At 32.3% G+C, this 21,464-nt stretch overlaps 3 protein-coding genes across 8 annotated transcripts in view; 2 read left to right on the forward strand and 1 right to left on the reverse strand.

The window, feature by feature from the left end:
- LOC134681175 (serine/threonine-protein kinase 36-like) overlaps positions 1-1,390 on the forward strand; it is a 49,415-nt gene extending 48,025 nt beyond the window's left edge. For all 5 annotated transcript variants that reach the window (XM_063540658.1, XM_063540659.1, XM_063540660.1 and 2 more), the window contains one exon: positions 225-1,390. In XM_063540658.1, coding sequence (XP_063396728.1) covers positions 225-413 — 189 coding nt within the window. In that variant the 3' untranslated portion in view covers positions 414-1,390. The remainder of the gene's footprint in view (positions 1-224) is intronic.
- A 2,083-nt stretch (positions 1,391-3,473) lies between these two features.
- LOC134681191 (probable GH family 25 lysozyme 3) lies at positions 3,474-8,123 on the forward strand. Of its 2 annotated transcripts, XM_063540690.1 has the most exons (3): positions 3,474-3,492; positions 4,329-4,365; positions 7,320-8,123. In XM_063540690.1, the coding sequence occupies exon 3, from the start codon at positions 7,329-7,331 to the stop codon at positions 8,007-8,009; it is 681 nt and encodes a 226-aa protein (XP_063396760.1). In that variant the 5' UTR covers positions 3,474-3,492; positions 4,329-4,365; positions 7,320-7,328; the 3' UTR covers positions 8,010-8,123. The 2 variants fall into 2 exon arrangements, with proteins under 2 accessions (XP_063396760.1, XP_063396759.1); XM_063540689.1 differs by lacking the exon at positions 3,474-3,492 and having other exon boundaries at positions 4,266-4,365.
- Positions 8,124-15,751: 7,628 nt separating this feature from the next.
- Positions 15,752-20,099, reverse strand: LOC134681178 (uncharacterized). Its single transcript, XM_063540666.1, has 2 exons — positions 20,069-20,099; positions 15,752-17,591 (listed from the first exon to the last, which is right to left on the reverse strand). Exon 2 carries the CDS (start codon positions 17,588-17,590, stop codon positions 15,902-15,904), a length of 1,689 nt encoding a protein of 562 aa, XP_063396736.1. The 5' UTR covers position 17,591; positions 20,069-20,099; the 3' UTR covers positions 15,752-15,901.
- Between the last annotated feature and the right edge of the window lie 1,365 nt (positions 20,100-21,464).

Genomic DNA, 21,464 nt, shown 5'->3' on the forward strand with positions numbered 1-21,464 from the left:
TTAAAAATTTGGGTGGCATCACTTTTACTGTACTTTTAGTTATGTCCCTTTATAACATTATATGCAAAGGGGGCATCATCTGTGTCCCATGAGCATTCTTCATTTATTTGTGAATCTTAATTACTGGGTATTGTTCTTATGTCTGAATAATGAACAGACAACAACATCCTAGATATTTTGTTTTCTAAAGAAGATTAAACAATTTACTGCTATTTATTTTTCAGGAAATGATGAATCAGAAGGCTGTAGATAAACTAAATGCCATATCAGTTGCCACAACACCAAGACCATTGTCAAGGTCATCTAAAAGCCAAAGTTTGTTGATAAACAGTTTCCATAGTAACAATGGATCAAGTAGTGTTGTGTATTCACATTGTAGCAAACTTGTCAGAATGTTACAAGGGAAAGGATGATTTATTACAGAAAAATAGAATAATATTGCACATAATAAATAATGACTGACATGTGATGACCTTGGAGTAAAACAAAACAATGAGTGTCACATACAAACGATGCATGACCAAAGGAAGCTAGAAGATCTATGCAAACATTAAATGTCCATCCAATCAGTGTTGTATTGTCAGTATATGAGAAACCCTCCAGTATATCTTTTCTGTCTGTTCTTCATACTTGACATTTTTATGTGATTGTAAGATGCCGTCCAGTCTCTATCTTTTTACTATCATAATACATATCACAATATTGTATATTATGTCAAAAAACCATGTTTTACAAAATGGTAAATGGGATGTTTTTGGATTTCGTTATCACTTAATAGTTCTTTTTCTAACTTAATAGATGAAGTTGTTTTTGTTATGTTATTGTTATGAATATTTATCTTTTCTAAGTTTTTTTTCATCCTCACTTTTAAGAACCACTTTAACATAATACATTGTATCACTAAATACATATAAAATAAGGAGTCATCATTGGGGGGAGGGGTAGGAGGGGTCCTCACCCAAATTCCCAGACTTAAAAACATGAAATCTTGTCTTGAGGTCCCAAATTTGAAAAATTGAAATCTTGCCATCCTGAAACTAGAAAAAAACAAATTCCTTGTTCCTGAAAGGGTTAATCTTGATATCCCGAGCTTAAAAACACTTGATCCTGGTGTCCTGATAAAAGTCCTACACCTCGCATCATTTGACATTGCATTCTGTAAAATACTACCTACTGGACACAAAGTGACCTGCAGCTGATATTTAAGAATATCATTAAAATAATTTATATACATATATCACTTTCATAAGTAACTTACTATTTGTTGGCAGCATTTTTTTGTTATGCTTAAAAAACGTAATTTTATTTACCTCATTGATTGTTTTTATTGTCTAAATACAAAATAATCATCGTATTTTTTCATATATTAATAAACAATTAATATATCATAGTTTTGTTTTATTTAACTGAAGCAGTCTATGATTGAATGTTAGAAAATCTAATTGCCATAAGATGATGGATGTCTAACCATAATAAAAAAAATTAAAAAAAAATCAGTTAATTGAGTATAGATACAGCCAATATATCTATTTTGAATTTTGTGTAAATACCAATCTTGAAAAGAAAAATCAAGTTTACTAATTCCATTATGACAATTGATGTCATAAATAAAAACATAAGTAGTATACCACTGTTCAAAATTCATAAATCTATTGAGAGAAAACAAATCCTGTTTACAAACTAAAACCAAGGGAAACACATCAACTAAAAGATGAAAACAATTAAATAACAGAACACAGAAGTGCAACAAAAAACAAACATAATACATAGAAACGAAATATTAGATAACAACTGCCATATTCATAACTTGGTACAGGACATTTGGAAAAAAAATGGAGAGTTGGACCTGGTTTTGTGGCTAGCCAAACCTCTGCGCTTTATGGCAATAATAAAGATGCCGCTAAAATGACAACATTAAATGACAGGAATACATTTAAAAACATGCAAGAACACCAAAGACGGATAAATACATAAATAAATAATATAATAGTACATTTCGACATATTAAGCAGGACATAAACATGAAGAAGTATGCATAAATCATGACAAAATCCTTGTTCGATGTACAGTATATCAGAATTATAAAAAAAACAAAAAACATACCCATCCAAATAAAATAAAATTGAGAATGGAAATGGGGAATGTGTCAAAGAGACAACAACCCGACCAAATAAAAAACAACAGCAGAAGGTCACCAACAGGTCTTCAATGTAGCGAGAAATTCCCGCACCCGGAGGCGTCCTTCAGCTGGCCCCTAAACAAATATATACTAGTTCAGTGATAATGAACGCCATACTAATTTCCAAATTGTACACAAGAAACTAAAATTAAAATAATACAAGACTAACAAAGGCCAGAGGCTCCTGACTTGGGACAGGCGCAAAAATGCGGCGGGGTTAAACATGTTTGTGAGATCTCAACCCTCCCCCTATACCTCTAACCAATGTAGAAAAGTAAACGTATAACAATACGCACATTAAAATTCTGTTTAAGAGAAGTCTGAGTCTGATGTCAGAAGATGTAACCAAAGAAAATAAACAAAATGACAATAATACATAAATAACAACAGACTACTAGCAGTTAACTGACATGCCAGCTCCAGACTTCAATTAAACTGACTGAAAGATAATGATTTCATCATATGAACATCAGGCACAATCCTTCCCGTTAGGGGTTTAGTATCATACCATCATAACATATATGAGAAGAACATAACCCGTGTCATGCCAACAACTGTTTTTAGAATAAATGTGTTTAGTTCCGATGCAAAGACCTTATCAGTGACTCAATATTAACGCCAAAATATGGAATCTTTAATGACTTGACAACAGTATCGTAATTATATTCCTTCTTAATAAGTCTATTCAAAGTTTTTGTAAGTTTCTGAGGTGAATACTGACACCTTTGTGCTTTATAAAGAATATTTCCATTAAAAATTGGATGTGAAATACCTGGACGTATAAGAAGTCTGCATGTTGAGCTATATTTACGAATGATGTCTTTATACCGATGATAAAATTTAGTAAATGTTTTGACTAGTTTGTGATATCGAAAACCCTGGTGTAATAATTTTTCAGTAATACATAAATTTCTCTCGTTAAAATCTAAAACATTGTTACATACACGAGCGAATCGTACAAGTTAAGATATATAAACACCGTAAGATGGTGACAAGGGAACGTCACCATCTAAAAACGGATAATTAACGATAGGAAATGAAAGATCATCCCTTTTATCATAAATTTTAGTATTCAGCTTTCCGTTAGTGATATAGATATCAAGATCGAGGAAAGGGCAGTGGTCATTGTTAGTATAAGCTTTGTTTAAAGTAAGTTCAGCAGGATAAATTTCATTAATATACATACTGAAGTCGTCATTATTGAGGGCCAAAATATCATCCAAATATCTAAAAGTATTATTTAATTTGTTTATCAGATATTGTTTTGATGGGTCTTTGCTTGTTGTTTTCCTTAATGAGAAAAATGCTACTTTGTGAGTATCGCTATGTAAAGAACTCTTATTTCAATATATATGATAAATAGATCTCTAATCAGATTTCTTGAAATCGAAATAATGAATCTATAATTTTTGTCCACGCTTCAATAACTGCAAAAACTGACCAATAATAAATACTAAATGTGCGCAATGATTTCTGAATTCTCATTAACGAAACACAAAATACAAAAGTTACATTATATGTTTCAGACCGTAGATATGTATTTTAAAAATTTGTCACCAGTTGTAATATCTTCATAGACTAGAACAAACAATATAATATGTACTAAAAGCACCTCTGATCCATCTTATTAAATGATCGTTGTATGATGTATATACACTATGATAAATGACTTCTTCATAATTTATAATGTATCATCATATATCTTCGTTTAATTTCAGAAAATAATGAACCTAATTAACCTTTTGGTTAGCAACACGAGAAATAATTAAAGAAATTAACTAAGAGCTTCAGGTTTCTTCTGTGTGAAGAAAGAAAATGAAAATATTTTTTGTATTTTGTGTGTAGTTGCCCCAAAATGATTAAGAAAAAGGATTTAATACTAACAAACCTAGTTGTATTTTGCCATAACATAAGTATTATTAACGGTATCTATTATCTTCGTATTTTATTGATCTTATGAGAATAAGATGTTGGTATGGGATATAATTGAAGAATTATAATTTTCTTTTGGGTTGTATGCATATAAGAACTTCAGGGAGGTATTAATATAATAATCATACTAAATATAACATGTCTTTGTCATGTGCTTATTTATGGCTCCACCTGTCAACATTTCATAACGACACTAAGATGCATTGTTTATTTACAGAATAATTTTGAAAATTTGGAAGCAATACAACTAACAGGTTTGTCTACTAATTTAAATACGCACTTAATTCAATATTCAATATTGAATATATCATATAATCGAAGTAACTTTATACATATCAATACAATCAAGATTAACTTTTCTCCAAAGTGTAGGCATATACTTGGGTGTATTATTTTAATTACTGATCAAAGAGGTTGAATATGTCTTTTATGTAAAAATATTTTGGAGTAAATATATTTTATATTTGATGAAAAGTAGGGTGGCTTGTGTGATATTAAAACATCGGCCTTATAAATGCTGAAATATTACGAAAGTTCAGGTAATTCTTTCTTCCATTTTAAATTATTTGACAAGACTGCTGATGGATTGTTTGGTTTTGAAGCTGACATCAGCCTTTGCAATAAATTCTTTAAAACAGACACGAAATACGTTGACTGAATTTCCCCCACTATTTGTTTGACCTGAAAGTTATTAAAACTTGTATTAAGAGTGTTAAAGTGTATTGAATATTTATCACACAAATCATTAACAATTTACATATTACATTAAAACAAAACTGTTATTCAGCGCTCAACAATAAAGACTAAATTTTCCGCTAGTTTTAAAGATGTTGCTTCGAAAGTCGACTCTTACCAAAATAAATTAACGTGTAATCAAAGGACAGAAGACAGCTTTACCTCTACCATAATTTGGGATTTGATTAAGAGATTGTTCATAACCTGGTGGGAAGGGGGATTGAGAGGGCTAGAAAAAAATCGGGAATGGAAGAGAGGTTTTCAAATTTTTCTGACTTCAGATGGGGACATAGAAACAAGATTTTAAAAAGTTTTGTATTTCAAACATAGAAATAGTTATCACAGGTACCAGGATTATAATTGAATACGTCACACACGCGTGTTGTCTACATAAGACTCATCAGTGACGCACAGTTCAAAAAAGTAATAAAGCCAAACCAGTACAAAGTTGAAGAGCATTGAGGACCCAAAATTCCAAAAAGTTGTGCTAAATATAGATGATAATCTAACGAATACTCCAAATTATTATCAGGACCTGGTCATATAGTGCCCAACACTTGATTTAGATGTCATACACATATCTCATGTGACATAAATATTTTGCCTCAAAGTCCATTTCAATGTTTTATTAGCTCGAGTCATTGCCATTTTTGTTGAGCAAAAGTGACACATAGCGATCTTACATTCCGTCGTCAATGTCGATGGCGGCTTCCACAAATATGCCCTATGCGGTTAAAGTTTTTGAAATTTTACAAACTTTCTTAAACTATCCTGGATTTCTACCAAACTTAGACAGATGTTTGTTTATAATGATAAGAGATTATCCAAAAGTAAACTTGGTAAATATTTAATTCCTGTTTTCACTATATTACTTATAAATGGACTGGTTTTTTTTCCAGTTAACATAACACATTTCTTAAAACATTTGTTAGTTTCATAAAACATCCTGGATTTTTATCAAACATCGACGGAAGCTTTTTACAATCAAATGATAATATATCTAGAGGAAACTCTTTAATATTTTGTTCCCATTTTTTTATGAACATGCGACTAACAGCAAAAGTAGGAAAAGCACTGATTATTTGTTGGACTGAAGAATAATATATAATACTAGTAATGGTATGGTGTTTTGCTTCCTCGGGAATATACTAACTTAGCTGTATTTGGCAAAACGTTTAAAAATTTGGTCCTCAATGCTCTTCAACTTCGTACTTTATTTAGTCTTTTTGACATATTTTTTATTCGAGCGTCACTGATAAGTCTTTTGTAGACGAAACGCTCGTCTGGCGTAAATATAAAATTTTAATCCTGGTATCTATGATGAGTTTCTTTACAACCACTGGGTCGATGCCACAGCTGGTGAAGTTTCCATTTCCCGAGGGTATCACCAGCCCAGTAGTCAGCACTTTTGTGTTGACTTGATTTATTATTGATATGTTCATAATTATAAATCAACTGTTAACAAACTTTGACTTTTTGAAATACTAAGGTTTTTCAATCTCAGGAATAGATTACCTTAGCTGTATTTGGCATAACTTTTAGGACTTTTGGTCCTCAATACTCTTAAACTTCGTACTTTATTTGGCTTTTCTTTTTGACATTTTTTATTCGAGCAGCACTGATAAGTCTTATGTAGGCGCGTCTGGCGTAAATGTAAAATTTTAATCCTGGTATGTATGAGGATTTTATTTGTAGGTTTCATAGAAGGTTCTTTAATATCATAATCCCTATGCCTCTTCCATAGAAAAAAAACCCCACTGATAATGTTAATAGTTGTTACCGCACAAGATGAATTGTGAAACTTTGGATTGAGCTTATATTTCAATGGTTCATGAGAATATCTGGAATTTTATATATGTCTAAATATGATTTTTTTTTCATTTATTATGACATGGAGTTGTGGATTCGGGCGAGTCGTTTCTTTGATGCGCAGTAGGTTAACTACATTTGCTGCATATTTAGTGTATGGAATGATTGTAAGGTGTACATGCATTGCCAGGTTGTTTCATCAGACCTTGACCTCATTTTCTTAGATCATGTTCAGTTGATGGGATAGTTGTTCAAAAGCTTTATATTTAGGACTATCGACTTAATATCAATGATGATTAGTAAAGAAAGTGAGACAGGTCAGCGTGTGCACCTTTGTTCAATGTTTTAACTGTATTTCAATATAAACTGTTAAAACGGAGAAATTCAGAATAAAAACAGTCTGATGGACAGCAACCTTGCTAATAAATTGATGTGTATGCTCCGTAAAGAAGGCGAGCCATTTCAGCTTGTTTAGTCTTGTTTACTCTATGTGTTTTCGAATCAACAGAATGTTTTTGTTTAGATTTTGAGAGTCCTTGACATTGCACAGAAATATCTTATGTCGTAGTGTATGATTCTCATATTAAAACGCGCAAAACAAAATATCTATACTTAAACTTGTTTTTCTTTGATATCAAACTTGTAGCAATATTTTGTTTTACAGATTCCAATAATGTATTTGTCAGTAGTAGCCATTTTGATTGATGTTCTAGCTAGACAGTGTGAATCACAGCAACTCGGACTTGGTAACATAATGGCTGGCTCTCCTTCCGGTGGAATGGCGGAACTAAACAATATGATACCAAGCAATGTTGTAAACATGATATCAAATTCACTTCCACAAGAGTACCGACATATGGTGCCTGGGTTCAATCAACCAACTTCCGGTTCGAATCCTGCAAGCAATTCAAATAATAATCCCGTGCCAAATCTTAAAATTCCTAACTGGTTTCAACAAGGACCAACAAATTCAAACACAGGAAATGGTTCACCCGGAAACATGCAAGGACATGGCTCACCTGGTCAATCTGGTCATTCAACAGGAAATATCCCCTCGGGTCAATCGAAATGGAACGGTCCCACTGGTCAATCTTCTGGAAACAGTCCATCGGGACACACAACAGGAAATAGTCCATCGAGTCAAACCCATGGGAATAGTCCCTCTGGTCAAACGACAGGAAATAACCCACAGGGACAAAACAATGGACCACCAGCTTTTTGGGAACCAGCACCAGGAACTGGCCAAGGTGGAATTAACACCGGAGCACAATACATAAATACAATGGGACAAATGGCAAAAACGTTTGCCCAAGACCTTTTGCAAGCAATGCACCTACCTAATTCTGTGATTTAAAACGAATACGTACATAAAGTATGTGTAATTTTTTTCAATTTATCTGCCTACTATGAAATGTTCCTTTTACTTTTGTGTCCTAGAATTGAATATCAATACAGTATGTGTAATTTTTGAATGTATCTGTCTACTCTGAAATGTTCCTTTTACTTTAGTGGCCCAGAATATGAATACAATGCACATGGAAAAGCCTAACATTTTGGAAGGTGCAACAGAACACAACAAGGTAACACTCGAACTCTCCGAAAAAAAGATATGGGCAAACAAGTTCAAACAAAATGTTATAATACACATAAGGCCAAATAAAAATATATGTGTAGTTCTCGTTACCCTACCTTCCCAACATTTTACTCCTAATAATAGCCTACACCAAAGATCTGTTGGTCATCAATCATTAAGCACTGTCACAGTCAGAATGTTGCTCCCATAGACTCAGTTAAAAAACATAAAATAAAAGATATCTACCTACCTATCTGACTTAACTTTTTATAGATGTAAGTTGAACCACACATACTATTCTATTTTGCCTAACCAAAAAAAGCCTGACTTGACGAAAATACATAATTGGACGTCGATTTACTAGTCGTTTATGCATACAACCCACCCTTAACCAAATGTCGTAAAAGTAAAAAAAAAAAAAACACAAAACCTGTTGCAGTCTAACTACTTATAGTTTTTCCTTTTTGGAACTTTTTATGACAGATGAAATGGATAAACAATCTTTTTCAGGTATCTCCTTGATTTTAACAACAATTGCTCTAGATATGGGGCTTTCATTTCTGTTTCTTCAATTTTATGCCATTTTTTCTTTATTCTTTATTTCATATGCATTTTTTCTACTATGTTTTGCTCAATTATTCTCGATTCTGTAAACCACCATCCACACCCTTATATAGGTATAAATATTTATGACACGTATTAGGTTATGTTTTTATGAATCATTTTCATTAATTTCAAAAGTATTAGTAGTTTATTAGTACAGTAATTTACGAGGTCATTCATAGGCAATTATTAAAAACCCAGACGACAACATTCGAATTATAAAATGGAATTGTTTCGTGTCACGGTGTTGTCATCTTATATCAAACTTATGGTTTTAGATACAACCCACTACCCTTTTGTGGCTCTCTCACGTCTTTTTCAAAGAAAACATAATCTCATCGAGGCAGAAATTCAGTTTGAACTGAACATTTTTAATAAAGAAGATGTGGTATGATTGTCAATGAAACAACTCCCTTAGAGACCAAATTAGTTAATAGGATCCCAATCTTCAACTAACATGGGACAGTGATGTACCAGTATGATATAAGAACGAAGTATAGTATTGAATTAAAAAGACATAAGGGTTCTCAAACTTACTGACAGCTAGTTCAAAGCCAATAACAACTTAAAAAAAGCATGCATCCGAGACTAAATTATCAATCAGTACATATCCAACATCCTATGAATGCAATGTAAAGACGTCATAAACTGTCAGAGAAAACATGATATTGTGCAATACCAAGATACAGGAGTCGACATATTATAGATCCATGAAAGTACATTTAATATGAATATAACAATTATATTTAGTTTGCTTTTAATTCATCGATAAGAAGTTCAATACTGATACAAATAAAAACATTCAAAAATCTAATGACATTGTTTAATTGGGAACATTTTAGAAAAAATAAGTTTATTAAGTAAATCGATAAGTTTACTAGGATCGTTTCTAAATTTCAGGGAACGGTATACACCATATCCGTAGAAATGAGGATGTGTTTTCCGTTTGAAATAAGTTTTCTACAGGTACAAACGAACGTGAAAACTAAACCTTTATATCTATGGAAAAATTTAGTGAAAGTTTTTGATAATTTGTGGTAACGAAATCCTTGACTTAATGATTTACCAGTTATACATAGTTTTGGACAAACAGTCACATAATGGTTTTTGTTATCAATAAAGGCAACAGTAGTATACCGCTGTTCAAAACTCATAAATCCATGGACAAAAAACCGGGGTAACAAACTAAAACCGAGGGAAACGCATTAAATACAGGAGGAGAACAACGACATAACACTAAAATGTAACACACACAGAAACGGACCAAGCATCAGACAAAATCCAACGAGAATAAAGATATAAAATATATATAACATCAAAACCAAATACATGAATTTGGGATAGACAAGTACCCAACATCCTCCATCCAAGTCACAAGTTGGATTATAGCTCTTCATCTTTTATATAAGCTTTGGATTTCAAATATTTTGGCCACGAGCATCACTGAAGAGACATGTATTGTCGAAATGCGCATCTGGTGCAAGTAAATTGGTACCGTTAATTTCATTACAAAAGTAAACCATTATAGATCAAAGTACGGTCTTCAAAACGGAGGCTTGTCTCACACCGAACAACAAGCTACATATAAAGAGAAATAGATTGAAACATCCAAAAGGAAAACCAAGGGTCATATCTATATACAAAACGAGAAACAAGAAACACGTATCAACCACATTAACAAACAACAACCACTGAAAATAATAAGTCAAAAAAATGTTACGGGTTAACACGTTTTAAAAAGTACCAACCTTCATCCTTACCTGAAACAATACGTCAACATAGAATGACACACTATATAATAGAAATTGAAATGACTTAACTCAACCAAAAGACATATTGAAACAAAAAACAAGTGTCTATACACTGATCGAAAAAATAATTGTTCTATGACACAATGTAAATACAAGATTAATAAAATAAGGGGTGATATGTTAAACAATATCAAAAAGACAACCATGAACTAGGACAAAAATGTCGCCGTATAATAAACTCATCATAGATACCAGGACTAAATTCTATATATACGCCAGACGTGCGTTTTGTCTACAAAAGACTCATCAGTGACGCTCAAATCAACAGATGTTTAAAAAGTTAAATACAGTACGAAGTTGAAGAGCATTGAGATCCAAAATTCAAAAAGTGTAGCCAAATATTAAAATATATAAAATAGCGTACACAGTTAAAAAAATAAAACTGTTGTAATGTATAAAGTCATGGAGTTTCGGAATTGTTTTTTTTGCAAAATAGATGATTTTGTTGTTTATAGTACAAGCACAGAAGTGAAAATGTATAGTCATATCAAACACTTATCAAATCTGGTATGTATTAACAATAGCGAAAAGAGATATAACACTAGATACGTAAGCATTAAATAACAAAAATGCATTACAAATAGCACAAACAAATCAAATTAACATGAAAAGTACGATTTGATAGTACTTGCAGTTACTGAAAGTTAGTTAAAACAAACAAAAATCTAATTAATAATTGAACAAAATCATGCATCAGAGACTAAAATCCACTATGAATATTTTAAAGTAAAATATAGCGTTCAATGTACTCCATAGGGGCTTCAATGATGGCTGGGAGGTCCGAGCAGTTGAAGTACTGTATTACTAGCCAATCACACTGAGGTTGTGAGTTCGAATCCCGAACGGGACAGGAGCACTCAACTCCAATCTTAGTTGATTAGGATTGTGAGTTTTCCTATCGAATGTCGATGGTTCGTTCTCTCCGGGCACATGGGCTTCCTTCAGCAATAAAAACTCGCCTCTACGAAAAAGCACAATAGTTCTGAAAGTGGCGGTAAACACCTATATTAATCAATCAATGCACTCAAAAAAAGTCAAAGACACAGTAAATTATTATATGGAAGACGTTATTGAAAAACATAAGTGACATAAAATGAAAAAAAAAATGATTTGTAGCAACTTTACATTACGGTCGGAAAGTGGAAGACGCAACCTTTAATTAGCTAGATTATATTTGAACACAATTCATCAGCCGACATTATTTATAAATATGTGTAACAATTCATGACCAATAACCTATTTTATACAATTTTAAAACAAATTATATATAAGAATTATCTAAAACTAACACGTACGTAGGTAAAGAAAACGCATAACATTAATTTGTATATCTAACCACAATGTACTTAATAATGTACAGGTAAATGAATGACTGTGATCAGCTGGTTGTCATGTACAGGTACGTTTTTTTTATTCCTCATTTTAATGTAAGAAGCTTGTCTAAAATTGGCTCTAAAAAAAAATGACTTTATGTGTTTTATTTTTAGAAAAAAGATAAATATATTAGTATTCTTATTACAGTTTTTTTTAATATTACAAAATGTAAGGACCTTTAGAAATCGTTCAATGAACTTGAAATAAATGGCACTTGATATTCATGATATTATGATTGTTGTAAAATTTGTTATAATGTATTTCATGTAGAATAGAGAATGGATATTGCATTTTTTCTTTCTATGAGAACAAGTCAATTATTTTGGCAAACATAATTATGCTTTATGGCAATAGAGAATATCAGTCTTTATAAAATGAATAACAATCAATGTCTCTGAAATACGATCTACAACTTTTGTTTTTTTCCATGCATCTTTTACGTTTAGTTTTTGAATAGTTTTCGATTAATTAATAGTGTTCATATTTTCATTTTGCTCTCTGGTAAAACAATACAAAATTTAATTTTAAATATTTTTTGTTTGTTTCGCTCTTCTATTTAGGCTACTTTGGTTTTTAAACTTAATTGGTTTCCAAATTGTGGTCTCGAGCGAGTATTGAAATTATTATCATTCATATTTTTTTTAAATATGATTAATATCTCACTCAATCGGTAAAAGAACAGAAATAATCCATGTTTTCACAATCTCTGTATATCTATTAGAACACCATAAAAAAATAAAAGATAGTTTCAGACTGCTGTACCCATATTTTGACTATTTTATGTATTCTGTTTAGTTCACGCATCATTGTAATTATAACGGAATTTGATGAGATTGTCATCAAAGGGAGAAGTTTAATGCTATATATCCACTACATTTGAAAATGTCTGTACCAAGTCAGGAATATGACAGTTCTTGTCCATTCGATTTTTATGTGTTTTGAAATTTGATTTTGCCATGTGATTATGGACTTTTTGATTAGAGTATCTCTCTGAGTTCAGTATTTTTGTGATTTTACTTTTCACAATTGATCCCTGTATAGTTTTCGCAATTATTTATTTTGTCAAAGAGGTTAGAAAGCATGAAATGTTTGCATACATCTTAATAAAATAATTGATTTGGCGAAAAAGACAATAAAAGATATTTCAACATATTTTATAAATAACTTTTGGGAATAAGTCACTTTGATGTGTCAATCAATACGTTTTGATATATAACAACCGATTTATCATAATGTAATGTAGATATGTTTATAAAAAAATCTGTAATAGCTGCATTAAAATTTGTGTAATGTTAAGTTTAAAAAAAATTATTTCTCTTAGTTTTTCAAGGCAAATTATTTTATTGTTTAAATCATTTGTGATATAAGTTGGTATTTATAAACACAAAAGGCTAATTGAACATCAAACTAGTTACAATGTTATCCAACGTAGACTATAATTTATTGATTGATTGGTGTTCAATGCCACTTAAAACAGTTTTAATATTTTAACACAATGTAAACGTCGTTTGGCATTATAACACATTCTTTGAAAAGGGTGAAAAACTTTGTACCCATGGGAATTTATTCTTCCTGTCGATCTTAATATAACCTTTCATTTATGATAAATATATACTAGTGATTTTATTCAATCTGATATTGTCAATTTTGTTGTGAAAGGGGATTTCAAACGTTAAAAATGTTGTATGAAAGAAAACTATATGAATTAAAATAATGTTTTAATCACTCAATTTTTGTTTTTCATCTAGGCACTAGAATTCTTAAAAAACGATAATTCAAGATGTATAAAGAGTTTTTCATAATTCTAATATCCATTCAGTGTCTGACATTTGCTTTGCCAACACCAGGAGCTGGCATTGGGAAAAATGGAATAGCAGATTTAATGCAAGACATCGCAAAGTTTGTTCCAACAGAGTACCGGAATTTCATCCCCGGATACATACCACCTAACAAAGGGAAAAAAGAAAAACAGACGGGTGCTGGGACAACTATTAAAAAACAAAAAGACATCGGCGCTATAACAGACCAGTTTGCCAAAGACCTTCTAACTGTGATAATGGCATGAGGCGGAACTTGTTTTAAAAACATCATTGCATTTTCATTTACTAAAGCCGTTGTACTATGTAGACAGTATTGAAATAAAAGTCATATTTTCAAAGTATTGAAAAAAATAGGGACATATTTTGTTCTTGATAAGAACCACTCATTACACCAAATAAATACAGACAAAAGAAAAGGCAAAAGAAACACCGCTTTAAATGCTGCTCTTCATCTTCTCCTTAAAAAATTAAAACAACTAATATTTCTGGATATTAACCTTCACCTGTAACACACCAAGCCAATTATTTTAAAGCCGATGACGTATAAGAACCAACAGAGTTAAACAGTAATAAGACAAGAAAGGACCAAACAAATACCGGTAATCAAAATCATCTTAGGTTTATTTTCTTTGAAGAATTTGAAGTGTGAGTTCCTTTATGATTTCAAAATTTATAAATGGGCAATTTTAATAATGTTTGTTAAAAAATCAATATCTGTGCCGAAGTATTGACTACAGAGCTAATGATACACTAGGAAATGATAGTCTACCAGCAGAGGTATCGACCCATTGCTGTAAAAATGAAAACAAGTTATAAATTCCATGCGTACAAAGCCCTTTTCTGCAATAACCTTCATCAGGAACGCTCAAAGCCAAATATTTGAAAACAAAGGCTGCTTAAGAACCAAAATAGTTAAAGAGTTATTTGACCACACATGCACATAAAAATAGCCAAATCCATCTAAAGTAGTGGAAACCTTTATTTCTTTATAAATATCCAGATGTATGAATGGATAATTTTATGAAGGTTTGTAATAATAATAAAAAAAATATAAAACGTATTGACAACTTAGCCGATGTAACCCTCTTAATATTGAAGTTTTCAACATGGTATTTGGATATATATAAAAATAAGCAGATGTTGTATGAACGCAAATGAGACACCTTACTATCAGAGACACAGTAACATAGAGATCACCGACTGGCTTTCATCAGTGCACATACAAAGTAACGGAGAGATCACCGCACGACTTTCAACAGAGCACATACATACAAACTAGCACATAAGTAACAGTATGGCTTTCAACAATGCACAAACAGACAAAATAACAGTGTACATTCAGACAAAATAAAATCACGATGACCGTACTGCTTATAACAGTGTACATACAGACAAAATAACCTAGCGATCACTTTACTGCTTTCAACAGTGCACATAAAGACAAATTAACAAATAAATCAACGTACGGCTTGCAACAGTGCACATATAGAAAAAATAACATAGCGATCACCGTATAGCTTTAAGCAGTGCACATGCAGACAAAATAGCATAGCGATGACATCTATGATAGGCTTACTGTCTCTTTGACTCATTCACCGATTTCATTCTCAATTTAATACGTGTTTTAAAAAAAAAACAATTTTAAACATGGAAATAAAATTGAGAAAGGAAATGGTGAATGTGTCAAAGCGACAACCACCCGACCATACAGCAGACAACAATCGAAGGCCACCAATGAGTCTTCAATGTAGCGAGAATTCCTGCACCCGTAGGTGTCCCCCAGATGGCCCTAAAACTATGCATACTAGTACAGTGATAATGGACATCATACTAAACTCCGAATTATACACAAGAAACAAATAAGAAAAGAATAATTTTTTTTAATTTTTATTTAACCTGCCATTACATCTGAAATTACCCAAATGTTCTCAAGTAGAATGCGACTACAAAAAAGAATTGTAGCGACTTCAACTGAAGTGTTAACTATAAGTGCATTTATTGTTCTGTCGAAATGAATAACTTGTTAGAGAGAAATTTATATCAGTGATACTTGTATTGAAACAAATTATCTTGAAACGTCATAAAGAAATGCATCATTTTGGTTGTCAGCAATAAGTAACTGGTTATTTTTTCGATTAAAGCACAAAGCTTGCGGGCATTTTAAACCATCTTTCTCTGACAGTAATAGTTTGTGAATATTTCCATCTGGTGAAATTACGACGACATTTGAAGTTGTATAGCCTGATACGTAAACATGCCCGCACGCGTCCACTGTAATACCTCGTGCCGTCTTAAGAACTGCTGCAAGTTCTAATTTCCATTTAAGTGTCCCTTGAAGATCACAGCATGTTACTGAATCATCCTTGTTTATGAAATAAAGATTATCTGACCAAATTGCAACGCTTGCATCTTCAGAAAATGAAACGTTAACTAACCGGGTATTAGAGTCGTTATCTAAATTTACAACACGTAATCCAAAACGTCCCCCATTATAAAATAATTTTCCATCTTTGTGAACTATTCCAAAACTGTTTGTTTCAACATCAATACGTTGCTCGTTTTTTTTGTTTATAAGATTGATTATATTAATTTGTGTGTTGTAAAAGCCAGATGTTACAACAAGTTTTTGACTACTCTCGATAAAATCTATATGAGATATTATTGGTCCCGGCTTCAATGTAAAATCTAATGATCCTTCGGATTTAAGGACGTGAATTTGTCGACTATTGTAAAATGAAAAAATCATCCTGCCATCAGGAAGTAAGGAGCAATCATTGACATCACTTCCAATTGTTTTCACAGTCTGTCTTAAAGTAAGTTTGATATCATTAATGGAAGGAACAGGTGTAGTTTGCATCATTATCTGAGCTTGTGTGTTCTTCCGGTTTGTTAATATTACATCTCCTGATCTGGTATCCAATATAATAGTCCCTATCCTCTTGATTTGGGTAGCTAAATTCTCCACAGCATTTTCGTTTTTCCAAGAAATAGATGCATGATTCATTTTATTTTCTTTTATTAACGATTTCAGAAATTGTTCGTTGTTTGCGACATCGCGTTGGATGTGTTTTATAGCTACGAAAGTCTGCAGGTCTGATGCATGCTTTTTAATTTTATCTAAAGTAGTTTTGAACTCTGCAATCTCTCTTTCTTTGTCTAGTATGGATGATACTGTGTTTTTAATTTTTGTGGTTTCCTGTTCCTCAGCGGCATGCAACTCCTCTATCAGACTTTCTTGCAACTTATCCAGATGTTTGTCAATCAAGCTTCGTGTCTGCTGAACTTCTTTTTCTATTTGTGTTCTGTTTTCCTTTAGACTTTCAATGTTTTTATTTCGATCATTTCTTATCTTTTGCAAATTGTCTGAAAGTTCTGTCAACAATTGTTCCATCTCTAAGAATGCATTTGAAGATTTTACATTCTTTATGACGTCATCTATCGCTTTTAAATCTTTGCAATTATTATGTATTTCAACAATACATCGGCCACAGCAAGGACTATCATGCTTATTACAAAATATTACGTATTTTTCATCGTGTTTTGGACATGTTTGAGTAATTTCCAATACATTGGAAGGAAGTTTCTGGTACTCGGAGACTGGAACAATATGATGGTTTCTAGTCCCTTTTGAAGCTGCATGATGCTCTTTACATTCCTCACAAAGTCCTTCGTCACATTCTGAACACCAGACAACTGATGGTTTGTTGATGTTGCGGTATTCACATACTCCACAAACAGTTAATTTACTCGACATGCTACAAAAAAAGTGAAAAATGGCTTTTTAAGTCTATATAAATTAACTTATCATACAGGCCAACTGATTTTTGTATTACCACGTGATTTATTTTATGACGGGTTTACATGCGCTATCACGACACGAGATTGAAGACCGTTATTGAATATCTGTTTGAGATGATTGTGGATAATATGTTCAACATTTCGTAAATACAATCTTGTTTCCTTTTTCCGAATGTAACCTACCGAATTAAACTTATAACCAGGTTCTCACTAATTATAACAAAGCAACGCAATTAGTGTCACATGCGAAAGAATCTACTTACCCTTCAGGTGCACTCGAGACCACAACAAGTCTTTGGTTGGGTCGTGTTGCTCAGTATTTAGTTTTCTATGTTGTGTTTTGTGTACTATTGTTTGTCTGTTTGTCTTTTCTGTTTTACCCATGACGTTGTCAGTTTATTTTCAAAATGTTGAAATTTAATATCATTCTGATATCTTTTGCCTCTCTTTTACAATGGTTAGTACAATCACATTAATGAGCGTATCACCATCATATGAAACATAGTCAATAAATAAAATAAAATGGAGAACGGAAATGGGGAACTTGTCAAAGCGTCAACAACCAAACCGTAGAGCCGAAGGCTACCAATGGATCTTCAATGTAGCAAGAATCTCCCACACCGGGAGGCGTCCTCCCATTCCGGCGAATGAAGGGAAACAAGGATGGCTGGGTTGTGTGCCATTTTTGTCAATTTCAGAAGATAGGAATTTTGAATTTTCAAAAAACTTGTAATCAAGATCAAAGAAAGTAATTTGTTTGTTGTGTTGTTTATAGTTGCTATTTAGTTACAAACTTATTATTTGAATGTTATAATTCTTTACAACCTCAGGGAGAAAACATTTAACCTCAGGGAATAGGGTTGTATTGCAATGTCAGACGTTTTTATTTTACACAGAGAACGAACATTTTAATACTTTTTTGCACGCAATTAAAAATTTGGATTTTTTTTTGTTATCTGCTTGACTAGAATAATTTCTTTTTTTAATCTAATTTGGGATCGGGATATTTGTATTAAAAAATGCCATAACTACTCCCTCCCCATCCCTCTTGAAGTTAAATAGCCGCTTCTTTATCTGGTAATAAAAGCACAATTATTTGTTTACATTTTACCTGTTACTTATTTATGCACAAGATGGTTCTCAGAATAAAATCATGTACGGCGTCTGATAGGACATATTGGATGATACAGGATTGGAAGTTAAATCGAAAGCTTATCTAATTATGTTTCAAAAATCGTGAAAATCAAAGTCACACTTTACAAAGTATAGAAAATATATTTCATTTCTGAATGTCGGAGCCATTAAAAATATGCCCTTTTCATGAAGCAAAAAATAGACGATCTTTAGACTGCATTTACAGTCAATTTTTGCTGCATGCATAACCATATATATTGGTTTGACTATAATGCAACACTTGCATTTCTAGTAACAGGAAATGCTATCCGTTTCTCTTCAGTTAATTTTGTGAAGTCTTCGAGAAATAGAATACGAAACACCATCGGTACCCCATGGAAAAATGCATTACGAATAATTGCGCTCTTGCAACCATATAATCATATCTTAAGATGAACCTTCTATAGGGGAGGGTCTGTAAACATTTAACTTTCACCCCTCTTTTCTCTAATCTTCAAAAAATTAGACAACGCATTTCTCGAATCTTCATTTTTTTTGGCCCGTTAATCTTTAATCTTCATTTTTAAGGGCATTATTCTTTAATCATTTAACCCCATCCAAATCCTCATAGGGGTAAATTCAGTAAATGAATATACGTCATCAGGGACCGCCAATTTGGGGGAGAGCTTTCTGTATAAAATTGTAGTCCTGTGCTATTCTGATTGGACCGACCTTGCAAGGGCTGTTGCAGTCAAGGTCATTAAAAACTTCCATTTGTTTGTGTTCTGATTGGAAGATAATGTTTGTAACAAATACTTTTTGATAGATTGATCAACACTTTAGTTAAAAAAAAAAGAACGAATGCTGAATTTATTAAATATTTTTATTACAGGATTGAAAAGTTATGGGGGTCAGTGAAGGAATTAAGTACGAATCTACAGTGTTTGTAAACAAGGTCATGTGAATTCCCAAAATTGCCGCATGACCATATATGTTTTTATTGTTGCAAAAGATAGAAGTACTTTTGTACTTTCATGAATGATATAAGAAAAAATCAAATTTCTTAAGGTAAATCAGGTATGAACCTAATTAAAGACATAGATAAGCATTATTTAAAAGTAAATGGGAGATGTTTTACTGAATGTACCCGTATAAAAGCCGGCCTATGCAAAACGAAAATGAAAGTAGAATTCAAAATACTTGATTTCGTTTATTTGCACTAAATATAAAATTCAAGCACTTATAATACTTGATTCATAATGATAAGAAAAATCATTTCACAACAAGAATGTCATTACAAGTGATCAAAAGATAACTATACCTGATATCACAAAAATGACAAATCCACTCAAACGAAGGTATTTATTCACATGATCAGTACGTATTTTCGAGACTTTCTACTGAGTATAATATCGCGGTAAAATTCAAAATTCTTATCTTATTAATTTTGTGATTGTTCTTTGTTATTTTACACACTAAGTAACTAATTGACATATATTGATGCACTTCGGATGAATTCCTCTTTTTAAGCATTTAATTTAATTCAAGATTTAAACTTTAACTTCTTTACTTTGTAATGTGTTCTTGTTCTTGTGCATACGCTCTACCTATACAAGAGGGATGAAAGATACCAGAGGGATATTTAAACTCATAGATCGAAATAAACTGACAACGCCATTTCTAAAAAATTAAAAGACAGACAAACAATAGTACACAAAGACACAACATAGAAAATAGTCAATGATTACTCTGACGTCCAACAACTGTTTTGCAAGACAAGATGGGACCGTGGGACGTCAGAGCTCGTCCCATATCAAAAAGTGGATATTTGCCCACCCAAAATAGATGCTTCGTCGCTTCTAATGCCGACTTACGGCCTTGGAATTATATAAATCGGGCATCAATCTGTTCATATCGGAATTTAATGACCCCATGTATTCGTGATAGTTAAAAAAAAATCAAACGCGAGTGTTTTGAATATTAAAAAAATTAACTGTCGGAAGTGGAGAAGTAACATATTGCAAAATAGTTTGTGGTTTTATCTGTTTTGCTTATGATTTTTGAACAATATGTATGTATGCTCTGTATCTTCCTCCTTTAGTAGGAGCATCACCATAGATTATGGTGTAAAAAGGAAGACTATATCGGTACAGATTTAATGTGAGCATTTGCCTATCCAGTTTCCCAGCCTGACCGTGACGGGTCTTACTACCAGAAAGTTAACCTTCCCCAAAATAATAAGTACAAAGTAATAAAGCAGACGAACACATCCACTCACCTGATTCAAAATAATGCAAAATAAAGGATAAGGTCACTCCGGATGCCGCCCAACTGCCTAGACAACGAACGGGAAACCGAAGAGGACATACTTGGAATCCAAACCGATACCACAAAATACCCAGCTGTATTCTTGGTAGAGGAAAGCCGAAAATCCTATGATAAAGGATCTGAAAAAGAAACTACCGATCCATTAGGGGAACAGCTAAAACCCTCAGACATCAAATAGATTGGTCTGATAGTTTCCCATATGGAAACTACTGATGGATCCCATCTGACTACATGTCTCAAACAAACCTGAAAATATCTGCAGAAACCTTCCTCAACAACAAAATATGATCCAAATTATACGATGTAAGGATAATAATATTTATCCATAAAACCAATTTGACATAACAAATTCATTGATGTTGAAGGATTCTCTCTGCAAAATTTTTCAC

Source organism: Mytilus trossulus, chromosome 8, assembly GCF_036588685.1.
Source record: "Mytilus trossulus isolate FHL-02 chromosome 8, PNRI_Mtr1.1.1.hap1, whole genome shotgun sequence".
NCBI lineage: Eukaryota > Metazoa > Mollusca > Bivalvia > Mytilida > Mytilidae > Mytilus > Mytilus trossulus.

Coding starts and splice junctions, on each gene's coding strand:
- LOC134681191 (XM_063540690.1), top strand. CDS start 7,329: ATGTATTTGTCAGTAGTAGCCATTTTGATTGATGTTCTAGCTAGACAG.
- LOC134681178 (XM_063540666.1), bottom strand. CDS start 17,590: ATGTCGAGTAAATTAACTGTTTGTGGAGTATGTGAATACCGCAACATC.